General features: G+C 47.7%; 1 protein-coding gene across 4 annotated transcripts in view; it reads right to left on the minus strand.

Annotated features, from left to right (window-relative positions):
- Positions 1–15,643, minus strand: part of LOC120598532 (mucin-16-like) — a 28,304-nt gene extending 12,661 nt beyond the window's left edge. The window contains exons 1-4 of one of the 4 annotated variants that reach the window (XM_039857404.1): positions 15,137–15,528; positions 10,455–10,568; positions 4,996–6,603; positions 1,087–3,699 (exon numbers count right to left, since the gene is read on the minus strand). In XM_039857404.1, the coding sequence (XP_039713338.1) occupies positions 1,087–3,699; positions 4,996–6,603; positions 10,455–10,568; positions 15,137–15,227 (4,426 nt within the window). In that variant the 5' untranslated portion in view covers positions 15,228–15,528. The other 3 variants (XM_039857389.1, XM_039857399.1, XM_039857380.1) reach the window with 3 other exon arrangements.
- Between the last annotated feature and the right edge of the window lie 4,921 nt (positions 15,644–20,564).

Below are 20,564 nucleotides of genomic sequence, written 5' to 3' on the forward strand. Positions count from 1 at the left end.
GAGACAGACACAGAAGCCACATATTTCTGTTTTCACCATTCTTATTGAGAAGGGTCTTTAATCATGGATACCTAGGGAGGTTTAGGGTCTCATATTCATGATGGATTGATTCCTATCTAGGTGAGAATAGGTGACTCTGAGAAAAGTTTCAACACCTAAACATAAAAACAATGATATTCTGCCATATCATGTAGCAATTCCACTTCTAGGAATATACCCAAAAAAATTGAAAGTAAGGACTCAAACAGATATTTGTACACTAATGTTCATAACAGCATTATTCACAACAGATAAAAGAGAAAACTCAAATGTCTATCTATGTATGAATAAATAAAATGTGGTATATACCTAAAATGTGATATTATTCAGCCTTAAAAAAATAAAATTCTGACATCATGACAACATAGATGAACCTTGAAAAAATTATGCAAAGTAAAATAAGCTAGACAAAAAAGGGCAAGTATTGTGTGATTCTACTTATAGGAGGTACCCAGAATAGTCAAATTCATAGAGACAGAAAGAATGGTGACTCTAGGTGCTAGAGGAGGAAAAAATGAGAAGTTGTTGTTTAATGGATACAAAGTTTTGGTTTGGGATGATGAAAAAATTCTTATAGTGGTTATGATTGTGCAACAATGTGAATTTACTTAATGCCACTGAATTATATATTTAAATATGGTTTAAATGGCAAATTTTATGTTGGCTATAATTTACCACAATGCAAAAGTTATTTTAATGTGATATTTATCAGGAAAGGCTACAAAGCATGATATGGATGGGCAATCGTATAACTATGAATACATGCAGGTGACTTCTACAATGAAATAGGAAACCATACACAGGGGACCGTAATGGCTGCCATGGCCAATTGGATTTCCCCTGCATGAAGAATCCTGAACCAAAACAAGAAAGAAACCTTGTGGGGGAAGAAGAAAAAAAGATTTCTCACCATCTTCCATGACCAACTAAAACAAACAGACAAACAAATCTATTTCCAAGATGGCAGAAGCAGCAGGTTCTTACTCATGAATGGGGGTAAGCTGTCAAGATCAGGGACATAAATATTCCCTGACAAAGAATTCTCACCTCTGTTGATTGGGGCCTCTGACAGTGAAGAGGTGGATGTCCAGGGGGGCTCTCTCTTGGACTCAGAAGAGGTCAGTTCTCCTGATAGGGTTTTGGCCAGTCCAGTCTCCACTCTCAGGATGGTGTGCTCTGTCCCTGGACTTCCCAAGAAGGAAATAGCCTCAGGAGATTTGTAACTTGTCTGTGCCTGAATGTTGCTAAATGCTTCTGAAGATATCCAAGTTGAGGTTGTGGGGTCTAAGGAAGAGGCCCTGGGCACTGCTCGGGTGGACAGATCAAAAGGATCAGGACTGTTGTTAACAGTAGAGGATAAGTGAATAGAGGAATTTATTTCTCCTTCAGAAGATGAACTAGACAATGAGGTGGCTGAGCTTGTCCCTGCATCTTCCCAAATACCCATGGACGATGTGGTCCCTGGGAGAGATGGAAGAGATCTTATGCCTAGCAGTCCAGAGGCCAAAGAGAAAGTTGACACTTTCTCAGTTGACATTTCCCGAACATTAGGGAAGAATGAGGTAGAGCCTATGGTTTCCCCCATTTTGAGGGAAGTCAATGATGGAATAGTCATCTCAGAGGACAGAGAGGAGGCTGAAGAAGAGGAAACTTGTCCAACCTTCCTCACAGTCACTGATGATTCTGAACTGAGTCCATTTTGCCCTCCAGGAGTGGTTGCCTCAGAGGAAGCTGGGGCAACCATTTGTGAAGTCAGAGGTTGGCTTACAGAAAATGTAATCTCTCCAGTGGTCAAATGATATGGGGAATCAGAAAATGTGCCAACCAATTGGCTTTCCCCCCCTGGAGTGCTTGAGCTAGGAGCACCCATGGACTGAGATGAAGATATTGAGACTGGGATACTTTCCTTGGCCAAAGTTAAATCTGTAGATGTCTCAGATGAAGTTGTGGTTCCAGTGGGCATCTGCGTGGTTCTCAACCTTCTTTCATTGTCATAGCCCATCGTGCTTGCTATATTGGTGGAAACAGTAGAAAAACCACTGGCTAGGTCACTTATGGTTTCTGTCATGAACGTCGCTATTGTTGGTTCCCTGAAAGAAGTTCCTTCCATGGATCTGGTTGTTGGGGAAGTGGATCTGGTGATGCCCATAGTAGCAGAGAGAGAGGAGGCAGAGGCTGACACAGTGGTTGGTGCTGTCTCAGCTTTGGTACTATTCTCTGACCCAGTTGAATTTCTAGGTGCAGTGGAATAATTAAATGACCCTATGTTGGCTTGTGATGTCATTGCTGTAGAAGCAAAAGCCAAAATCTTTAAGAGGTGAGATGTTTTCGGAAGAGCTCTGTTGATTGAGTCTGTAACTGAGTCATTGCTTGAGGCTCTGAGCTCACTCACTAGGTGAGATGAGAATGAGAGAGGCGTAAGGGAAGTCTGTGTGTCCATGGTGGAAAAGTCTTGGGTGGGGGCAGCAGTGAAAGCCAAGGTGGACTTCATTCTAGAAGCAGAGGACTCAGGAGAAACAGATGAATTCAAATTTCCCTTTGATACATCTGCAGGAGTAAAAGCACGAATATTGGTCCCCAACAAGGTGGAGTGAATAGATGGAGAAAATGTAGTATACATTCCAAAATCACTGGCAAGGCTGAGAGTTCTAGGATCACTGGGCCATTCAGAAGCTGAAGTCCCGGCTGTGGGGATGGTGAGCGTGCCTGTGGCTTCGGAGGAAGCGCTGAGGGTGTGGATACTGCCTGCTGTCCCTGGCGCTGATGGAGACGAAACGGCCAGAGAGGAACGGGTACTTCTGACTCTATCAGCACTTGTCGCTGCAGGGCTTAGTGTCGTGGACAGAGAGACAGCCGAGTTGGGCTCCGTTCTTTCTGTGGCCTTATGGGTCTCCGTGGTCATGGAGGAGGTGACTGTCCGGACTGAGAACGTGCTGAACCCTGACACTTTGTCACCAAGGGTTGAGGCCGATGGCAACGGAGGGACACTGGTGATTTCCATGATGTCTCCTGCAGAGGCGGGCTCATGAGAGGAGAAGTGATGTCCGGTGTGTGGTGTAGTCAGTCCCCAGCTGGTTCCTGCTCTAGAATCTGGATTCCCCGTAGATAACGTCTCAGGCATTTCAGAAGAAACCGTCATTAATGATGGACTTGTCCCTCCTGGACCGCTGGAGCTGGAAGCCACCACGGTCTCCGCTGTAGACGTGAACACTGAGGCACTTTTCATAGCCGAAGTCAAATCTGTTGCTGTCTCTGAGGAAGCCGTGCCTCCAGTGAGGAGGTGGGTTGGACCCCGATTTCTCCTTGTGCTGCTTCCACTGGTTGCTGAGATCCCAGTGGGCGGAATAAACTGATCAGTGGTTGGGCCAGTTGTGGTTGCTACGGTGAGTGCATCTGAAGATGTTTCCCTGGGGGATGCTGCTTCAGTGGAGCTGGTCCTTGGGGTGGTGGCTCCAGAAACCACCAAGGAAACGAGAGAAGTGGTAACGGGAGCTGCCACACGGATGGATGTTTTCATTCCAGGACTTGTGTCTGCCGACCATGTGTGCCTCGGATCACTAACGTCTTGAGCTGTGTCTGCACTGGTCCATGACACTGTTGTTGGGGTGAGGGACATGGGCATTCTGGAGAGTTCGGAGTCTTCTGGGGCAGCTGTGCTGCGTGTGGTTCTGAGCATCCACAACGGGTGGGTTGAGGGCACCTGCGTCGCACTGGTCAGCCTGCTTTCAGCACTGGTAAAGCGTGGGGTAGGGTCCAAAGTGGTAGCCGAATTGTTCTCTTTTCCAGGAAATGTCTCAGGCGCGGACACTGAGGCATTCAAATTTTCCTTGGTCTTGTTTCCAGTCATGGGGAGATGGGTGTGGGTCTCCTGTGAGTCTGAAGGGGATGTGGCTTTCGCTCTTGAAGTGCTGGTGATACTGAGGGTGCCAGGACCACCTGGCCATTCAGAAGCTGAAGTCCCGGCTGTGGGGATGGTGAGCATGCCTGTGGCTTCGGAGGAAGCGCGGAGGGTGTGGATACTGCCTGCTGTCCCTGGCCCTGATGGAGACGAAACGGCCAGAGAGGAACGGGTACTTCTGACTCTATCAGCACTTGTCGCTGCAGGGCTTAGTGCCGTGGACAAGGAGACCGCCGAGTTGGGCTCTGTTCTTTCTGTGGTCTTATGGTGGTTCTCTGTGGTCATGGAGGAGGTGACTGTCCGGACTGAGAATGTGCTGAAGCCTGACTCTTTTTCACCAAGGGTTGAGGCCGATGGCAACGGAGGAACACTGGTGATTTCTATGATGTCTCCTGCAGAGGTGGATTCAGGAGAGGAGATGTCATGTCCCGCATGCCTTGTTATCAGTCTTGAGCCTTTCTGTTCCCTGGATTTTGCGATCTCTCTAGGTGATGTCACAGGATAGGTCAAAGAATCTACCTCAAATGATGGGTGTCTCCCTCTGAGAGCATTTGGACTAGAAGCCAATCTGGTCTCCACCGGAGAGGTGGTGATTAGGTCAGGTTTCATGGTCAGATGCAAATCAGTGTCTATCTCAGAGGAAACTGTGGTTCCTGTAGGCAAGTGGGCTGTGCTCCAGCCACTCCATCTGCTGCTACTTTTTGTCACTGAGATCCCAGTGGGGAGGGTAAGCTGACCAGATTCTGGGCCAGTTGTGGCTTTTATGTTGAGTGTGTCTGTAGATGTTTCTCTCTGTGAAGTTCCTTTGCTAAACACAGTTTCTGGAGTGTTGAATCCAGGGATCTCTGCGATGTAAGTAGAAAGGGTGGTAAAGGCTGGCACACCGGTCAATGCTGGGATTTTTACTGTCTCCGTTCCAGTACCTGTGACTGTCCACTGTGTTTGCTGGGATTCAGTGTAGTGTTGAACTGTTTCTACACTGCTCCATGACACTGCCATTGGAGTGGTAGAAAGCGGGGTCCTGGGAAGGACAAAGCTCTCGGGGGCAACTGTGTTGGTGCTGTGCCTTGCAGAAGTGCTGTGTGTGTTTCTGAGCTTCTTCAGTAGGTCAGATGAAAAGACTTGAGTTGAACTTGTCACCTTGCTGTCAGCAGTGATAAAACCTGGAGTGAGGACAGAGGTCGTAGCCAAACTGTTCTCTCTTCTAAGACCAGAGGTCTCAGGTAGAGCCATTGGTGCATTCAAGGTTTCCTTGTTCTCCTTACTAGCTGTGGAGAGATGCGTGTGGGTCTCCTGTGAAACTGAGGTAGTAGGAGATGTGGCTTTTACTCCTGTGACGCTGGTGATACTGACAGTCCTAGGGCCACCTGACCACTCAGAAGCCAAATCCCTGGCTGTGGGGATGGTGGGTATGTCTGTGGTTTCAGAAGAAGTGCTGAGGGCATGGACACTGCCTGCTGTCCCTTCCCCTGATGGAGAGGAAGTGGCACTCCTGACTCGTTTAGTACTTGTTGCTACAGTGCTTAGTGTCCTGGACAAAGAGACAACTGAATTGGGCTCAGTTCTTTTTGTGCTTTCAGGGGCTCCTGTGGTCATGGAGGAAGTGACTCTCTGGACTGAGAATGTGCTGGACCCTGACACTTTATCACCAAGAGCTGAGGCCGATGACAATAGAGGCACGCTGACGCTTATCTTCATGTCTCCTGCAAAGCTAGGTTCAGGAGAAGAGAAGGGATGTCTATTGTTCAATTGATTCAATTCCAGGCCAGTGTCACCCCAGGAATGTGAAGTCCCTATAGGTGATGACTCAAATAGGGAAGAAGAAAGCGTCCTTAACAATGGATTTGTGTTTCCTAGAGCGTGTGAGTCAGCAGTTGTGGTCTCAGATGAAATCATGGACATTGGGACAATTTTCTTGGAAACCGTCAAATCTCTGTTTGTCTCTGTTGAAGCTGCAGTTACTGCAGGAAGATGTTTTGTGTCCCAGGTGCTCTCCGTTCTATTGTCTTCCATTGCTGAGATATCAGTGTACTTATAAGCGACTTGGCTATTGGTGGGCTCTGCAATGTGTGTGTCTGTAGATGCTTCTCTGGTAAAAGTACCTTCTATGGAACTGATCCTGAGAGAACCGAATCTTGGAACCATGATTTCAGTAGAGGAGTTCCCCGAAGGAGTTCCGTTAGCCCGGGGGCTTGATGTTGGGCTGGGTGTTTGCTCTGAACTTGCAGTTTCTCTAGCGGTTGACGCAGGGAGGACAGAAAATATCATTTTTAGGGATTGGGTGGCTCTTTCCTGAACCAGAGATGCAGGAGTGGCTCTGGTCTTAGCTGAAGAAGTGAAGGGCAGGACACTTTTTTTCGCCACGGTCATGCCTACAGATGTATCCTGTGGCAAACTGGTCCCTGTGGGTCCAGAATCTATCTCCAGTGTGGTTTCAGTGCTACTGTCTCCTGTTGACAAGGATGGGGTCAGAGCAGTTGATCCAGGGAGGCCTGTGGGTTTAAGCATGGATGGGTCAACATTTGCCTCTTGGGGTGCAGGTCTAAGAACAGTCCTCTGAGTGGAGGTGGCTGCTGCAGAGCTCCTGGGCTCCCTGAAATTTCTTATGGGAAATGCAGCTGGAGTCTTTGTGCTTCTGCTGGAAAAACCTGAGTCCAGAAGAGTTGCTATATAGAGAGGAGATTGGGGAAAATCAGATAACTCTTCTAACTGAGAAGGTACAAATTTGGGCGAGGGAAAGGGAAGGATGTCACAACCACAGAACGTTCCCTAAAGTGAAAATCTGACCATCCAGTTCCCTTCTTAAATGGAACCTCACTGCCTATAGGATAAAATTAGTCTATATAGTTTTTTATGATCTCTCTCCATATATGTAATATATTATGTATTATATTATTTATAATGGTGAGTCTCAATCAGGGATGACTTCCCCCCAGGGAATATTTGATGTCTATAGTTTTAGTTGTCACAACTAGTGGTGTTCTACTGCCATCTAGTGGTCAGAGGTCAGGGATGCTGCTAACCACCCACATAGAACAACCCCCATGGCAAAGAATTACCCGGCCCCAAATGTTAATAGTGCTGATGTTGAAAAACCCTGTTCTGTCCTATCCTTACCTCCCACAACATCCTCTCCCTTGCCTTCTGTAAGGCACAGCTACATTCTTGCAGTTCCCCAGCCAAACAAATCATAATTCTTCACTCATCTTTCCATTCTGTCTGCAATTATCACTATACCCTTTTCACAAATTAACATCTATTCAACATTTAACATTCAGTTTAAGTTATCGCATTCATTCTTTTGTCCTTGTTGAATTTTTCACCTCTTCTACAATGAGCATACATTACTTTCAATGTCTTTTTTTTCCTTCTGAAGATGAAATTAATACCAACTCATTTTAGAACACTGGAATTTTCAGGAAAGTCTGAGAAGGAACATAAATATCACTGCTCGTTTCTTCTATAAAGTTAATTTTTAAAATATTCAGCTCAAGCGTCTTCTCCACTGAGAAGTTTTCTTTGAAGCAGTGATATTGTGCTTGATAATAAGAAATATATATTGGGTCTTGGTCCCATTTTAGGCTCAGAGCTCCTAAAATCCCTGGAATTTCCAAAGAGAACAATAAAGGCGTCTTTTGTTATGCTAATGAGGTAAGTTCTACAAAGCCCCTAGGATACCTAAGGATGGGGCTGGTGGTCTGGAGAACCAACCACGTGATTAGAGGGTTAGGACTTTGAGTCTCCTGAGGGGAGGTGGGGCTGGAGGTTGAATCGTTTGCCAATGGCCAATGATTTAATCAGTCATAACTACATAATGAGGCCTCTATGTAAAAAACAAAAGGACAGCTTCCAGGGTGGTGAACACATGGAAATACTGGAAGAGTGGCTTGCCTGGTGAGGGCATGGAAGATCTATGCCCCTTCCCCATACCTGGCCCTATGCATCTCTTCTATCTGGCTGTTCCTGAGTTACACTCTTTATAATAAACAGGTGATCTAGTAAGTAAACTAAATCTAGTAAGTAAACTAGATCCTCTTCTCTTGGTACAGGGTTTGGTCTTCCCGTCACTTGGAGAGATTTGCCCTGTCCTGCGTCAGTGCCAGAACTGAGCTGAATTCTCTGACACCCCCTTGGTGTCCCAGAATTGCTGGGTGCTGTGTGAGAAGCGCCCCCAACACACACACATTGGAAATTAGATCCAGGAACATAAAAGAGAAGCCCCTTTTGAGTGGGATGATCCTCTTGTCTGCTCTCTGAGCACCAGTGTTCATCTCTTTAACCATACTTCTCACCCTGTACCCCAATTATTTGGTAACCAGAAGCTTCTAAATTTAGGACCAAAAAAAATGGCAACTGCAGCTCACCCACACATCACAGTGCCTTGTGTCCATTTGTTGCATGAATAAATCGATGCATAAATGAATTCAACTCATCAATAGCACAGCTTCAGTACGAGTATCCTATTAATGAGGTGAAAGTAAAATTTGTTGATTCATTCATAAGTGTTGAGTTTCTACTGCTCACCACTGTGCTGTACTTCTGTGCTAAGGGTAATGTCAACTTCCTCAAATATCTGCAGATAATCTGTCCTGCCACCTCCAGAGGGTAGGGAATGATAGAGATGATGGAGGAATAAAAAATATTGTTCAGGATCTCTGCGACAGGACCTCCGTTTACTTGCCTTACTTCATTGACTCTCCATAACAACCCATGAGGTTCTTACTATTCAATGAATATAAGTAAATAGTGTTTGACACATCTTAACGCACCCCAGCCCAAGCTCTCCACCATCATGTCATTAAACCTTCTCAGAACACTAAAGGTAGAGGTAATAAGAAAGAGAGATTTTTTTTTTTCTACATATCCATGGTACAGACATCTCTCTCCAGTACCTGAGTGTCACCAGCTACCCCTAAACTACCTCTTTCCATTGTGTTTTCTGAGCTTTGCATGATGGTCTCTGTAGGAGGCAATGAAAAATACAGAATTGGCCATCTCGAGGCAGAGGGCACTATCATACATCAGCTTATTCTTTCTCTGAACTGAGAATTCTTTCTGAGAAAGTCCTGGTAATAAATAAAAGTTCAAAGCTGGAATTACATGCTGGCTTTCTGCCCTTCAACTGGTAAGAAGTGAAATCTCAAAACAGAGTAAAGATCAGAATGGTGAAAGCTTGCTAGATCTAGAAGGCAGGAACCTTTAGGGCTGAGAGACGGATGCAGTCTTGGAGAATGGAGTACAGAAGAGGTCTCAATGGTTTGTTTCAGAAACTAATGTAAATGCTCCCAGAGGCCCTGACAGAGATGGAAAGCTGGAAGGAGAACACTGAAACCAATACCCCCAAGGAGAGACAGCCCCCAATGCCAAGAAACCCAGCACAGAGGACAGTGGGGGCTGAGCACTCTACCTGCCAAAAGGGTGGGCTGGCAGAAACAAGGACAGGATGTTTAGCAGCGTCCCTGGCCTCTATCTACCAGATGTCAGGAGCCTCTGTTCTCCCAGAAGTGACAACCAAAAATATCTCCAGACATTGCCAAATGTCCCTGGAGAGCAAAACTCACACCTAGTTGAGAACCACTGTTTAGAAGGCATCATCTAATTTAATTTAGAGTTTACCACTATTCAATCACACACTTATTCTCACATTATAGATACAAAACTGGAGGCTCAAACAGGTTACCTTACTTGTCCAGGAAGCAGCAGAGGTGGAATTTGAACCTGGGCTGACTGGCACCAAATGTCTGTGCTGCTCACTGCTGTGTTATGCTACATATAAAGTCTCTGCTATCCAAATATAGAAGACTCCTGGGAGAGAGAAGGCCCATCACCCAGGAGCAAGGAGTGGAAGGCAGCGTAAAGAAGCCAGATAGGGTTCAGGCCTCAAACTCCCTCTTTTTGCCTGTGCTAGTTCCTACCAGGGAGATGTCTGGGCAGTTGTGTCAAACGACAGAAAACTTGCCTGTGTATGTGACAGAGTTGATGGCTAGGTCCAGACTGAGGCCCATTGACACCAATTGCATACAGGAAGCCGTGCAGATGTGGAGAGAGAAGGTGGGTGGGAAGCCAGGAGAGTCAGAGGGAAATAGATAAGAGCCAGGCTATCTCTCTCCTGCCCGCTCTCAAGGAAGCCAATATCCATGAGTAAGGCAGAGGAAACAGAGTCCACACAAAGACCTCAGGTCCAATTCACTTCCTGGACACCAATTATCTCCCCTCCCTAAAATCAAGCCAATTGCAACCTCGGCAGGTCAGGAAATAAAATGCACAGTGGGAGAAATCTGAAAGAAATGGACTCAGTGGGTTTTGAATCCCAGCTCTGTCACCTACTTGCTGTGTGACTTGAGGCAAGTCATTAACGTCTCTGAGCCTTGTCTCCTCACGTGTCCAATGGGGATAACAGCATAGGGCTGTCGTGAATATGCGATGAAATGATGCCTATGAAGCAGTTGGCACCATGCAAAGCAGGAGTAGAAGACTTAATAAATCCCAGTTGTTAATAATCTTTATCATTACCTACCGACAGAGCTGTTGGGTGACGCTGGAAATGATGAATTGTGTGTTGACTGTCTGGTGGCTCCAGATGTCACTTGGTCTGAGGTTTGGGCAAAGACCACTACATTCCATGGCACCCCTGTGGAGGAAGGACCCAGGCTGGTTATCTCAGCAGGAAGCAACATGAAGGAAGACTTTTCTCTTCCAGACTTCTTCCATAGGCATCTCTACATAAAGACTCATTCGTTGACCATTTCATTCATTTACTCACTCCAGACCCTCCATCCCACATTCATCCAATCAGCCAATATTTCTTGAGCACCTCTCATGGGCCAGCCACTATTCTAAGTCGTAGAGACAGAGTGGTGAAAAAGACAGATCCTTGCTCCCTCAGGATTAATCAAGATCGATTAATTATTGACCTTACAACCCAACCTTCTCTCCCCAGCTTCAGGAACAGCACCTTTCTGGTTGCGTGGCTGCTCTGGACATCTGTCCCCCAAGGTCAGACTTCCTCGCCCCCACCTCCCTGGCTATTTGCCAAAAGGCCGTCTAAGAGACTGGACGTCAGCCCTGTGCCCCAGGCCCAGGAGTAGTTTTCCTGCTTCAGAATTCCACACACTCCTTAACTGACTTTCCCATTCCTGGAGCTCGGCAATTGCCATTCAGATTTGGGCTTTGGTTCCTAAGAGTTGGTAGAGGAGTGCCAACACCTCTTTAACAAGGGCTAAAAACAGTGACTTAAGACTCAAACGTGTTCAGGGCTCAAACCCCATTTTCCCACTTGTTATTTTGTGACCTCAGGAAGTCACCTGATCTTCAGTTTCAGGTTTCTCATGTGGAGATAATAAAAGCACCTGAATATAAATATAAACGTACTATATATAATAAAACAAAAGTAGAGATAACAAAAGCATCTCATAGTATTTTTAGGGAAATTAAAGAAACAATGCACTTTAAACTCTTCACCCTTAATAAATGATAGATGATCATCACTATTTTTATTATGAATACAATTCTTCTGTCTCTACTTCTTTGGGGGAGGGGGTGCTCCTCCTGCCTTGAAAGCCACCCAGCCCCCCTCACATGGCCTAATTGGTGGGCCAGCAGCAGTGTGAAGGGTGTGCAGTGACAGGATGAGCCGTATTTCTCAGAGATAGAGCTGTGGAGAGAGTAGGGACTCAAAAAATAAGCTGGACATTGTCCCAGAGATGTTTCCAAGACAGAGAAGCTGAACCCATGATGAGATCAGGGGCAGAGCCCTGGTTAAGGAGGAAGTGCCTGTGGCTACCTCGTGATGCAACCCCATGGGCTCCTCCAGAGGGCCATGTGGGGATGGAGAGGGTTGCAGAGATAGAGGTGGCAATGCTGGATGCTTCTATAGGAGTTCAGGGTAGCTGAGGGCTGGGTTTGTCCTAGGGCCCTCAGAAGAGTCTTCAGCAGTCAAAGAAGATGTCCACTTGCTTTCATGCCAGTGCTGGCAGCTTGAGAAGTTTGGGTTTTTGCTTTGGACAGTGCAGATACACTGGCATCCCTGGAGGCTCTCGGGGCATCTGTTGTGCCTTTGGGGAAGGAGGTGTTAGACCAGTAGTTCTGACCAAGTGAGACTTGGCCTCTCTCATTCGTGCACCAAATATTTCCTGCACACCTGCTGTGTTCCGGGTAATAGGCCAGGCCGCAGAAGAAGTGACAGGAGTAAAGTAAGGGCAGGAGGGGGATGTGGGCTTTTGCAGTTTTAGCACTCGAAGTGTCACATCCCAGGAACTCCCTCGGTCTCAAGGAAACCAGGACCATTGGTTGGTGACCATCCTGAGATAAGTCCTTTTGACCTGACATCAGCCCCACACAGCTCAGATCCTATGATGAGTTAAGGCCCCTGGGGACATCTCTGGGCTCAGAGCAGGAAGCAGGAAGACGAGGAAGCAGGCTGGTACCTGCACTTGGAAGCCAGACCTGGCCAGTGGCAGAGACATGCAAAGTGTCACGTTTGGGGCCAGACAACCTGGGTGTGAAGCCTAGCTCTGCCCTGGCCAGATGAGGAGGGACCTTCCTCTTTAAGCTTCTGTCCCCTCAACTGTGAAATGGGAACAGTCATCTGGACCACTAAGCCTACCATTGGGAATGGGTAAGTCACTATGTGAGCCAAGGTGTTGGGCCCTAGGTCCCCCAGAAGGCGCCCACCTGGAGGCGGTCCTGGGAGCGTGGAGTGACCAGAAGGACAAGTTGGGTGTAAAAAAGCCCAGGCTGTCCCACCCACCTGGACCCATCACCTCCTTTTGAAGGTCACCCAGTCACTGGGAAGAAAGGTGACTCTGTTTCTTGAGGTTCAGGGGAAGTATAAACAAATCTCTTTTCTAGGAGATGAGTCGTAAGCGGTGGAAGACAAACTGAAATTCTGGCCAGAGCAGGTTAGACTCGGGGGCCCGTCTCCTAGCTCCAAACACCCTTGATGCACACATGGGCTTCCAGCCACTCCCCCTCCCCTGATAATCTCCCTCTCTGGACCTCAAACATCTCTAGCCAGGCCTTGGCTGGGGTAAGGACTGCTGTGGAGGGACCCAGCAAGGCCCTTAGCAGAGCAAGGTGAGACTTTTATATGCATTATGACGTCATACCCCTGGGGGAAACCTGCTGGGAGGGGTGGTAGCAGAGAACCTCTCATCTCCCCTGGGGGAGTTACTGATGTTGAGGAATCTTCATCAACACTCAGTCTCTTTCCAGAAAGAGAGGGCGAAGGTTGGGACTTAGGAATTATCCAGAAGCTGGGATTCAGATCCTTGCTACGTGACTTTAAACAAAACGCTTAACCTCTTTGAGGCTCTGTCCTCTTCCATAAACAAACAATCAATCAAAAACCCATCAATGGTACCTCATTCTTACCCACTGCAGGCTCAGTCGAGATAATACAGGTAAAGCTCTGGCATATGGTAGGTGTGCAATGCAAACTAATGGTCCTTTGGGATCTAAGAGTATCTCAGCCCCAGTGGCAAGGAGAGAAAAAAGACAGGACGCAGGTGTGAAAGAGGACAGACAGGGTCCAGGGTAGAGTGAGAAGTGAGTGAGAAATGGATTCCCTCCAGCTCCAGAAATTTTGTAATTACTCTTTGGAGAGATGGAAACTCAGAGACCTTCAGTGTCTGGCCCAAAGACGTACACCCTGTCAGTGCTTGATTTAGATTTCTTTTATCTCTGCCCAGGGATTAAAGTATTTTCCAGTGTTTAAGTCAAACATCTTGGAATGTGTCTAGATTGATTCCAGGGAATTCCCTGCCCTGAGAGGCTATCCAACGTGCTGCAGAAACGGGGTGGTAAGGAGGGTGCCAACCCAGTCCAGGCCACCAGTACTCTCTGGGGTAAGGGCAGGACTCTGACCAGTTCCAACAGCCCCCAGCATCAGACCCTGAGTGAGCCTTGGGGACAAAAGCAGTTAAACAACCTCTGTAGTAGCTTGCTTTGGGGACAATTCAACAGGACACACCCCATCAGAGGTGGTGGGATTGGGCCATTCATGTCATTGTATGGAAACCTCACAATGGGTCCAACCGCAAAGCTCTTCCCAGGGCCAAAGCCTGGCCCCAGCTACCAGGGGTTGGGGGGCTGGGGGGCTGGGGAACCCTCCCCACATGCTCCAGAGCTGCAGCCCTGCGTGAGTTGGGGAAGGACAAGGTGACAGCCTGCTCACCCCAGGCGGCCCCCAGGCTGCTAGTGTCCAAGGCGTCGCACCCTCTTAGGATACAGAAGCCCCTCTCCCCTACCCTTCAGACCCTGATGGCCTCCATTTCCCAGCTAAGCACAGAGGACAGTCCTTTCTCCTGAGAAGAGAAACAGAACAGATATTCAAGCACCTGGCACATTACAGATGTCCCTTCTACAGGCCTCCAGTTATCTTAGACACCCTGACTTCCTGCCCAAGGAGGCAGCTGGAGTAAAACAGTGTGGGGATCTGGGCAGCCAAAATGACCAACAGGCCTTCAAGGTCTCGCTTGGGGAGAAGACCAGAGGTCCCTAACCCTCACAGGCTGCCTTCCTGCTTGTACCTCTCCTTTCAGCTTACCCCGTCATGCAGCCCCAACGCACTCACATCACGCCAATCTACTCAAACACACCTACCTGGCAGCTTCCTGCATCCTGTCCTTTGCCCATTCAGTGTGCCTATCAGGAGTGCCTTTCCCTTAACTAATGAGGGTGCCTATAGAAATCCTGCCAACCTAACACCACCCAGCCATTTAGGAAAACTCCCCCTTCTCAGTCGCCCCAAAAGGGCAAAGCTCCTTCTCAGCCTTGTACCCCAAGTGGTTGGGCACCTGCCTGCCTCACCCACCAGCCCGCAGCTTGTGGAAGTCTAAGACTGTCACTTGCTCATTTCCCAACTGACAGCTGGGCACAGGTGGGAGCAGCGAGCAGAGATGTCAACTAAGAAAAAACACCTTGGGAATGAGTGTGTGTGCGCCAGGGGATGAAGGAATGCCAAGGCGTCTCCACATTGATCTCAGCAGATATTTAATTCATAAAGCAGTTTTGTGAACTTGCTCAAGTCAGTCCAGAAAATGCAGCCTCACCTGGTTGGCTATGATGTAAGCCTGTGCCAAAAATCAAAAGCCCTCTGGGGTGTAGGGGTTTGGGAAGCCCAAGGTACCTGTCACCTGTGCCGCTCTCCTCCAGGAATCTATCAGGCTCCTCTACTGGCCCCAGCCCAGCCCTGCTTACCTGGCTCACAGGTGAGGAGGAGACTCACAGCCAAAGCCATCAGGTGCCCGAGCCACGGGGGCCGGGGGTGTGCAGGGCCTTCCCAGCCCATACCTCGCCTGCCCACCTGGCTTTGCTCCGCACCTCTGAACGCGTCCCTGAGACTGAACCCTGCTCGGCCCAGCCCCGGCTCCTGGGAGGGCAGCGAGGACTGGGTAGTGAGGACACGCCTTGCCAAGCCTCCCAGGAGGGGCAGGGACGCCTTTAGGGGAGCGGTGGTGCCACTACTACTGTCAAAAGTCAGCCTGAATTATTCAGAGCCTGTGGAGCCCAACACCTGCGGATCAGCACCCTCTGTAAACGGGCCACAGGAAGAGTCCCACCCACAAGACAAAGCCTGGCTCCCAAGTCTATGGCCTACCCGAGAGATTCCCGTGGGTCTGCCTGGGATTGAGGAAGGACAGGGACCTAGGCATCAACCTGTCTCATTCTTTGAACCCCCTGGGTTTCACCTCTGACAGCTTCCCAGGCACCACCAGACTGGAGCTGGGCGGACCCTCCCTGGGGGAGGCATGACTGGCTCTGAGGGTTTTGGAATGTGTGGGAGTGAAGAAGAGACTGCATTCCCACGTGTGAACTCCCCGGCTGCCAAGGGAGCTGAGGGCCAGGTCTGCAGGTACCTTTCAGGAGCCCTCCAGAGCCACCCTTTATGCCCCCACAGCCACTCCAGGAGCTGCGGTCTCTCACTCCCCAGCCAAGCCCTTCAGCTGCCCCTTGCCAGGGGTGGAGAGGGGCATGAGGTGTTGGGTTGGGATGCCAGGAGGGGACTTAGGGTTCTGCCTCTTCCTCTACAACTATGCAGCCCCCTGGACCTGGGCTGTTATGACAGCCGCCCCCAAAACAGCCTCTCCCTTGCCACCTGCCCAGCAGAGATCCTCCTTAGGTATCATGCACCTCAGTGGCCCCCACTCTCCTCCCTCGTCCAGGCACGCAGGAGACCCCCATCCTTCCCTCCCTCCTGCCCCATCCTTAAAGCCTCTAGCGGCCCAAAAGGTAAGAGGGAAGGTGCTCCAGGTGCCCAGTGCACAGGTGGCAAGCAGTGGACCTCGCACTGGGCCTCACATCTCCCCTGGATTTTGTACCCAGAGCCAAACTCCAAGGACACACTTATCAGAAACCCTCAGGTGCTTCCATGTCCTATGAAACCTGTTCTCTCCTCTCTGCTTGCCCTGCTCTGATTCATTCACTCTCAGGACAGACGGACCCTGAGCCCCGACTCTGCTCTGGGCATGCATCCCAACAAAGAAGTACAAATGAATAAGTACAAGGGATCAAGCTGGGGTGGCAGGAGCATAGAGGTTGGTGGGAGACGCCAGACCCACACTGGAAAGGGGACGGGAATCAGGGAACTCTTCCTGGAGGAGGTGCCATGCGCATCAAGACTTGAAGGATAAGCTAGAGTCAGCTAGGCCAGGGGAGGTGGGGAGAGGAGAACTGAGGGTTCTGGGGAAAAGACAGAGTGGTAGCAAAGGCTGAAGACTGCAGGGAGGCGAAAGATGAACCTGGCCTTTGTCCAAACCCCCACCCCAGTTCTCTACCAAGGCATGACTTCCCTCCCTTAAGAAAACAATCACAGAGATACAGAGGCCAAGCTGGTGCGTCTTGTGGAAAGCAGGGTTCCCACTTCACAGAGGGGAAAATCAGGATCTGCGAAAGTGGTGACAGAGCTCGAATCAGACCCCAGACCCCTGGACTCCCCAAATCCTTCCCATTTAAGCAATTCAAACCCTTTTTTCTCTAAAACACAACAACAAGTACCATAAGTCTGCGAGGCCTTGGGGCCCAGGAGCAGCCCTGCTCTTATGAAGGGCACAAAGGGGTGAATGGGTTTAGGTTCATGATGGGTAATCACAGCTACTGTTTACTGAACATCTACTATGTGCTGGGCATGGCTTCCAGTCATCGCCATGATGCTGAAGCTAGGTCTTACCCTCACAGCAACTGGCTGCTCCGCATTGCGCATTGCCCATTGCCACGGCTTAGAGATTTGCTCAAAGTCACTCAACTAGCACACAGCACAGCTAGGATATGAACTCAGTTTGGATCTAGAACAGTGCTCTCGCCAGGGTGGTTCTCCCCTCCCTAGAGGTGATTTGGCAATGTCTGGAGTAATTTTTGGTTGTCATAAGGGGAAGGAGGTTGCTATTTGCACTGAGTCGGTAGAGGATAGTGAATATCCTACAGTACACAGGACAGCCCCCCACCCCCAACAGTGAATTATCTGGCCCCAAATATCAATAGTTTACTGATAAGAAATCTTAGTCTAAAGCTGCGCTATTGTCCAGTGGAAATTTCTGTGATAATAATGTAGGGAGGAGACAAGAGAACTAAAGTATTAAATCAAGCTATATTCAGAGACTGCAATGTGCTTGCTGATCAGCCCTGCAGCCAGGTCAAGAGGGCACCTGCAGAACAAAGGAAGATTTCTGCTGGGACTGCTGACAGCCCATTCCCCAAATCATGAAGAGAAAGAGGAAAATCAGAGGTGTTAAGTGGTGCCCTCCACAGAATAAAATCATTCATTCTCTATGGCTAAAACCATGGGGAACCTGTGGATTAAAGGCTAGAAACTGCCAGCAGGCCTTTCACCTACTTACTCCTGTCCTTCCTCACTGTACGTCCATATCAAAGGAAATGGGTAAACGAAGTCTTTAAACTGTAACTCACAGGAACTGAAGAATGATATGTAAATATACCGAATTCCCCAAACATTAAGGGTCCCTTTCAGTGCCTTTAATCTGTCCTTCTCAGTGTCTTTGTCTCTCACTGTCCTTGTCTCTCTACTGTCTGTCCCTCTGAGTCTCTCTCAGGCTCTCTCACTCTCTGGCTCTGAGAGGAGCCCACGCTCTGTCTTTGGAATGTCACCCCGTCTCTAATAAACTCTCCTTTTGACTCTAGCTTTGGCGTGTGTTTGGATGCTTTCTTACTTTCCGCCAAGAACCCTCTTCTCTCTCAGTGCAGGGCTTGAGTCTCTCCCAACTCAGGGAAGTTTGCCCCGTCCTGCATCAGTAATGTTCATGTTCTATACCTGCACCATCCAGTGATCCCCATGTGGCTACTGAGCACTTGAAATGTGACAGGTGTGACTGAGAAACTGAATTTTTAATTTTGTCTAATCTTAGTTTAAAAACCAATATAAGGTAGAGGGTGAAGTGGGTAAAGGAGATCAAATATATGGTAGCTGAAGGAAACTGGACTTTGGATGGTAAACACACAATAGAATATACAGATGTCAAATGATAATGTACACTTGAAAATTATATCATTGTATTAACCAATGTTATCTCAATAAAGTTAATTTAAAAAAAACAAAACAATATATCACCCCATGTTTATTGCAGCATTATTTACAATAGCCAAGAAATGGAAACAACCTGAGGTTATATCGATGGATGAATAAAGAAATTAATGACATATTATTCAGCCATAAAAAATAAGGAAATTTTTCCAAATGCAACAACATGAACAGACCTTGAGGGCATTATGGTAAGTGAAATAAGTCACATGGAGAAAGACAAATACTGTATGATCTCACTTAGATGTGGAATCTAAAACAAAACAAAATTTTTTAAAAACCTAAGCTCATAGATACAGAGAACAGACTGGTAATTGGTAGAGGCAGGGGTGGAGGTGGGAGAAATGGGTGAAGGGGTCAAAAGATACAAACTTCCAGTTAAAAGTCAATGAGTCAAGAGGATGCAATGTACAGCGTGATGGAAAAAACTGATGCTCAGTTCAGTTATCAGAAGCCTTATGAGTAAGCTTGGAACAGCGTGGGCATGTGAATGTACTTTTTGACTGGAATTTTATGAAATCTAAATACAGATCAAGTAGTTCAGATTAAAAATCTAGCTGTGCTATAGAGTTTAAAATGCATATTGGATTTAGAATGTATGAGGAAAAAGAATGTAAACCATCTCCTTAGTAATTTTTGTACTGGTTACTTATTGAAATGATAAATATTTGGATATATTAGATTTTTAAAAATCATATGATTACAATTAACTGCACCCATATCTTTTCACTCTTTTAATGTGGCTACTGGAAAATCTACAATTACATATGTAACTGGTTCTCATTCTATTGGACAATGCTGGTCTGAGATCTGAGTGTTCTCGCCATAAATAATCTAATTATTTAAGATTATGTTATTACAATTTAATTATTTAATTTTAATCATCTTAACTCTAAATACTTAGCCTCTGTTCTGTCTACTCCAGCTTGGCAATGACAAGGATGGGGTGAGATCCATACTCTTCTCTTGGCCCTTGATGGTGTTTAGCTACACCAGCAGGGTCATTGAGGAACTGGAGAAGACTGGGGCAAGCCTCTGGGTGCTAGTGCTTAAGAAGAATGGCCATATTGAAGAAGGAGCAAAAAAACCTCTGGCTCTTGCTGTGCCCAGATTGACGGGGGCCTCAGCCAGCCCTCCCTATCAGATGGCATTGATTGGGAACAAAAGGGAAAGGGGAAGGGCTGGCTGAGGAAGACAGAGGGCTAAGGACACTGCCTGGGCATAGTCAAAAAATGGAGGAAAAACCCACTGAATCAGCAGAATTGGGTTTCAGGGACAAGGGAGAGCACTCATGCAAACTTCCTGTAACTGCAGGACAAATGAGTCTAGGGCGCGTGCTGCCTGCACACTCCGCCAATAGACTGACACGAGAGTTGGGCTACATAGAATAAGCACTTATTAGAGATTTGCGAGTTCCAGAAACACAGGCAAGCTCTCACTCAAAGGCCTGGCTCCCCCAGTATCTCCGGAGTACCGATTATATATGGAGAAATCAGCCATCATGAAAACTAAGGGAGCTGGGGGTGTGGGTGCCTCTGATTGGATGATAAAGGAAAATGAGGTAACTGATTATTGTTTCCATTTCTGGAATAAGCTACGGCTTTGCCGTGACTTGGTGGGGTTGCTATTCAGCCTGGAACCACCTGGGGCTGTTAAAGTCCAACCGAAACCTATTGTCCTCATGACTATAGACCTGAGGCTCAGTCAATCTTATGTCCTGAGGCTTAAGGATTAAAGGAGCAGATGAGTCACAAAGCCATTGATCTGGGCAAAACCAGCTTGAATCAGGGAAAAAAACATATTAAAGAAATGAAGATTGTGTGCAGTTACAAACTATAGGGTAAGAATCAATGAGTCCCGGGACGCTGTGAGACCTCTAATGTGAGGATCCTCTTTCAATCCTACAAAAGGCAGAGGAAACTCAAGAGAAGCTGTCAGTGATCCTTGAGAAGGGAGCTTCCATGCAGGAGAATGGACAAGGCCAGATTGTCAGGATCAGAAGTCCAGAGGGAATGAGATGGGCACTGGAGGTAGCCTGGGTTCAAATCCCCACCATCCCACAGCAGCCGCAACAACACCAATAATAATAACGTT

This window comes from Pteropus medius, unplaced genomic scaffold (assembly GCF_902729225.1).
Source record: "Pteropus medius unplaced genomic scaffold, Ma_sr-lr_union100, whole genome shotgun sequence".
NCBI lineage: Eukaryota > Metazoa > Chordata > Mammalia > Chiroptera > Pteropodidae > Pteropus > Pteropus medius.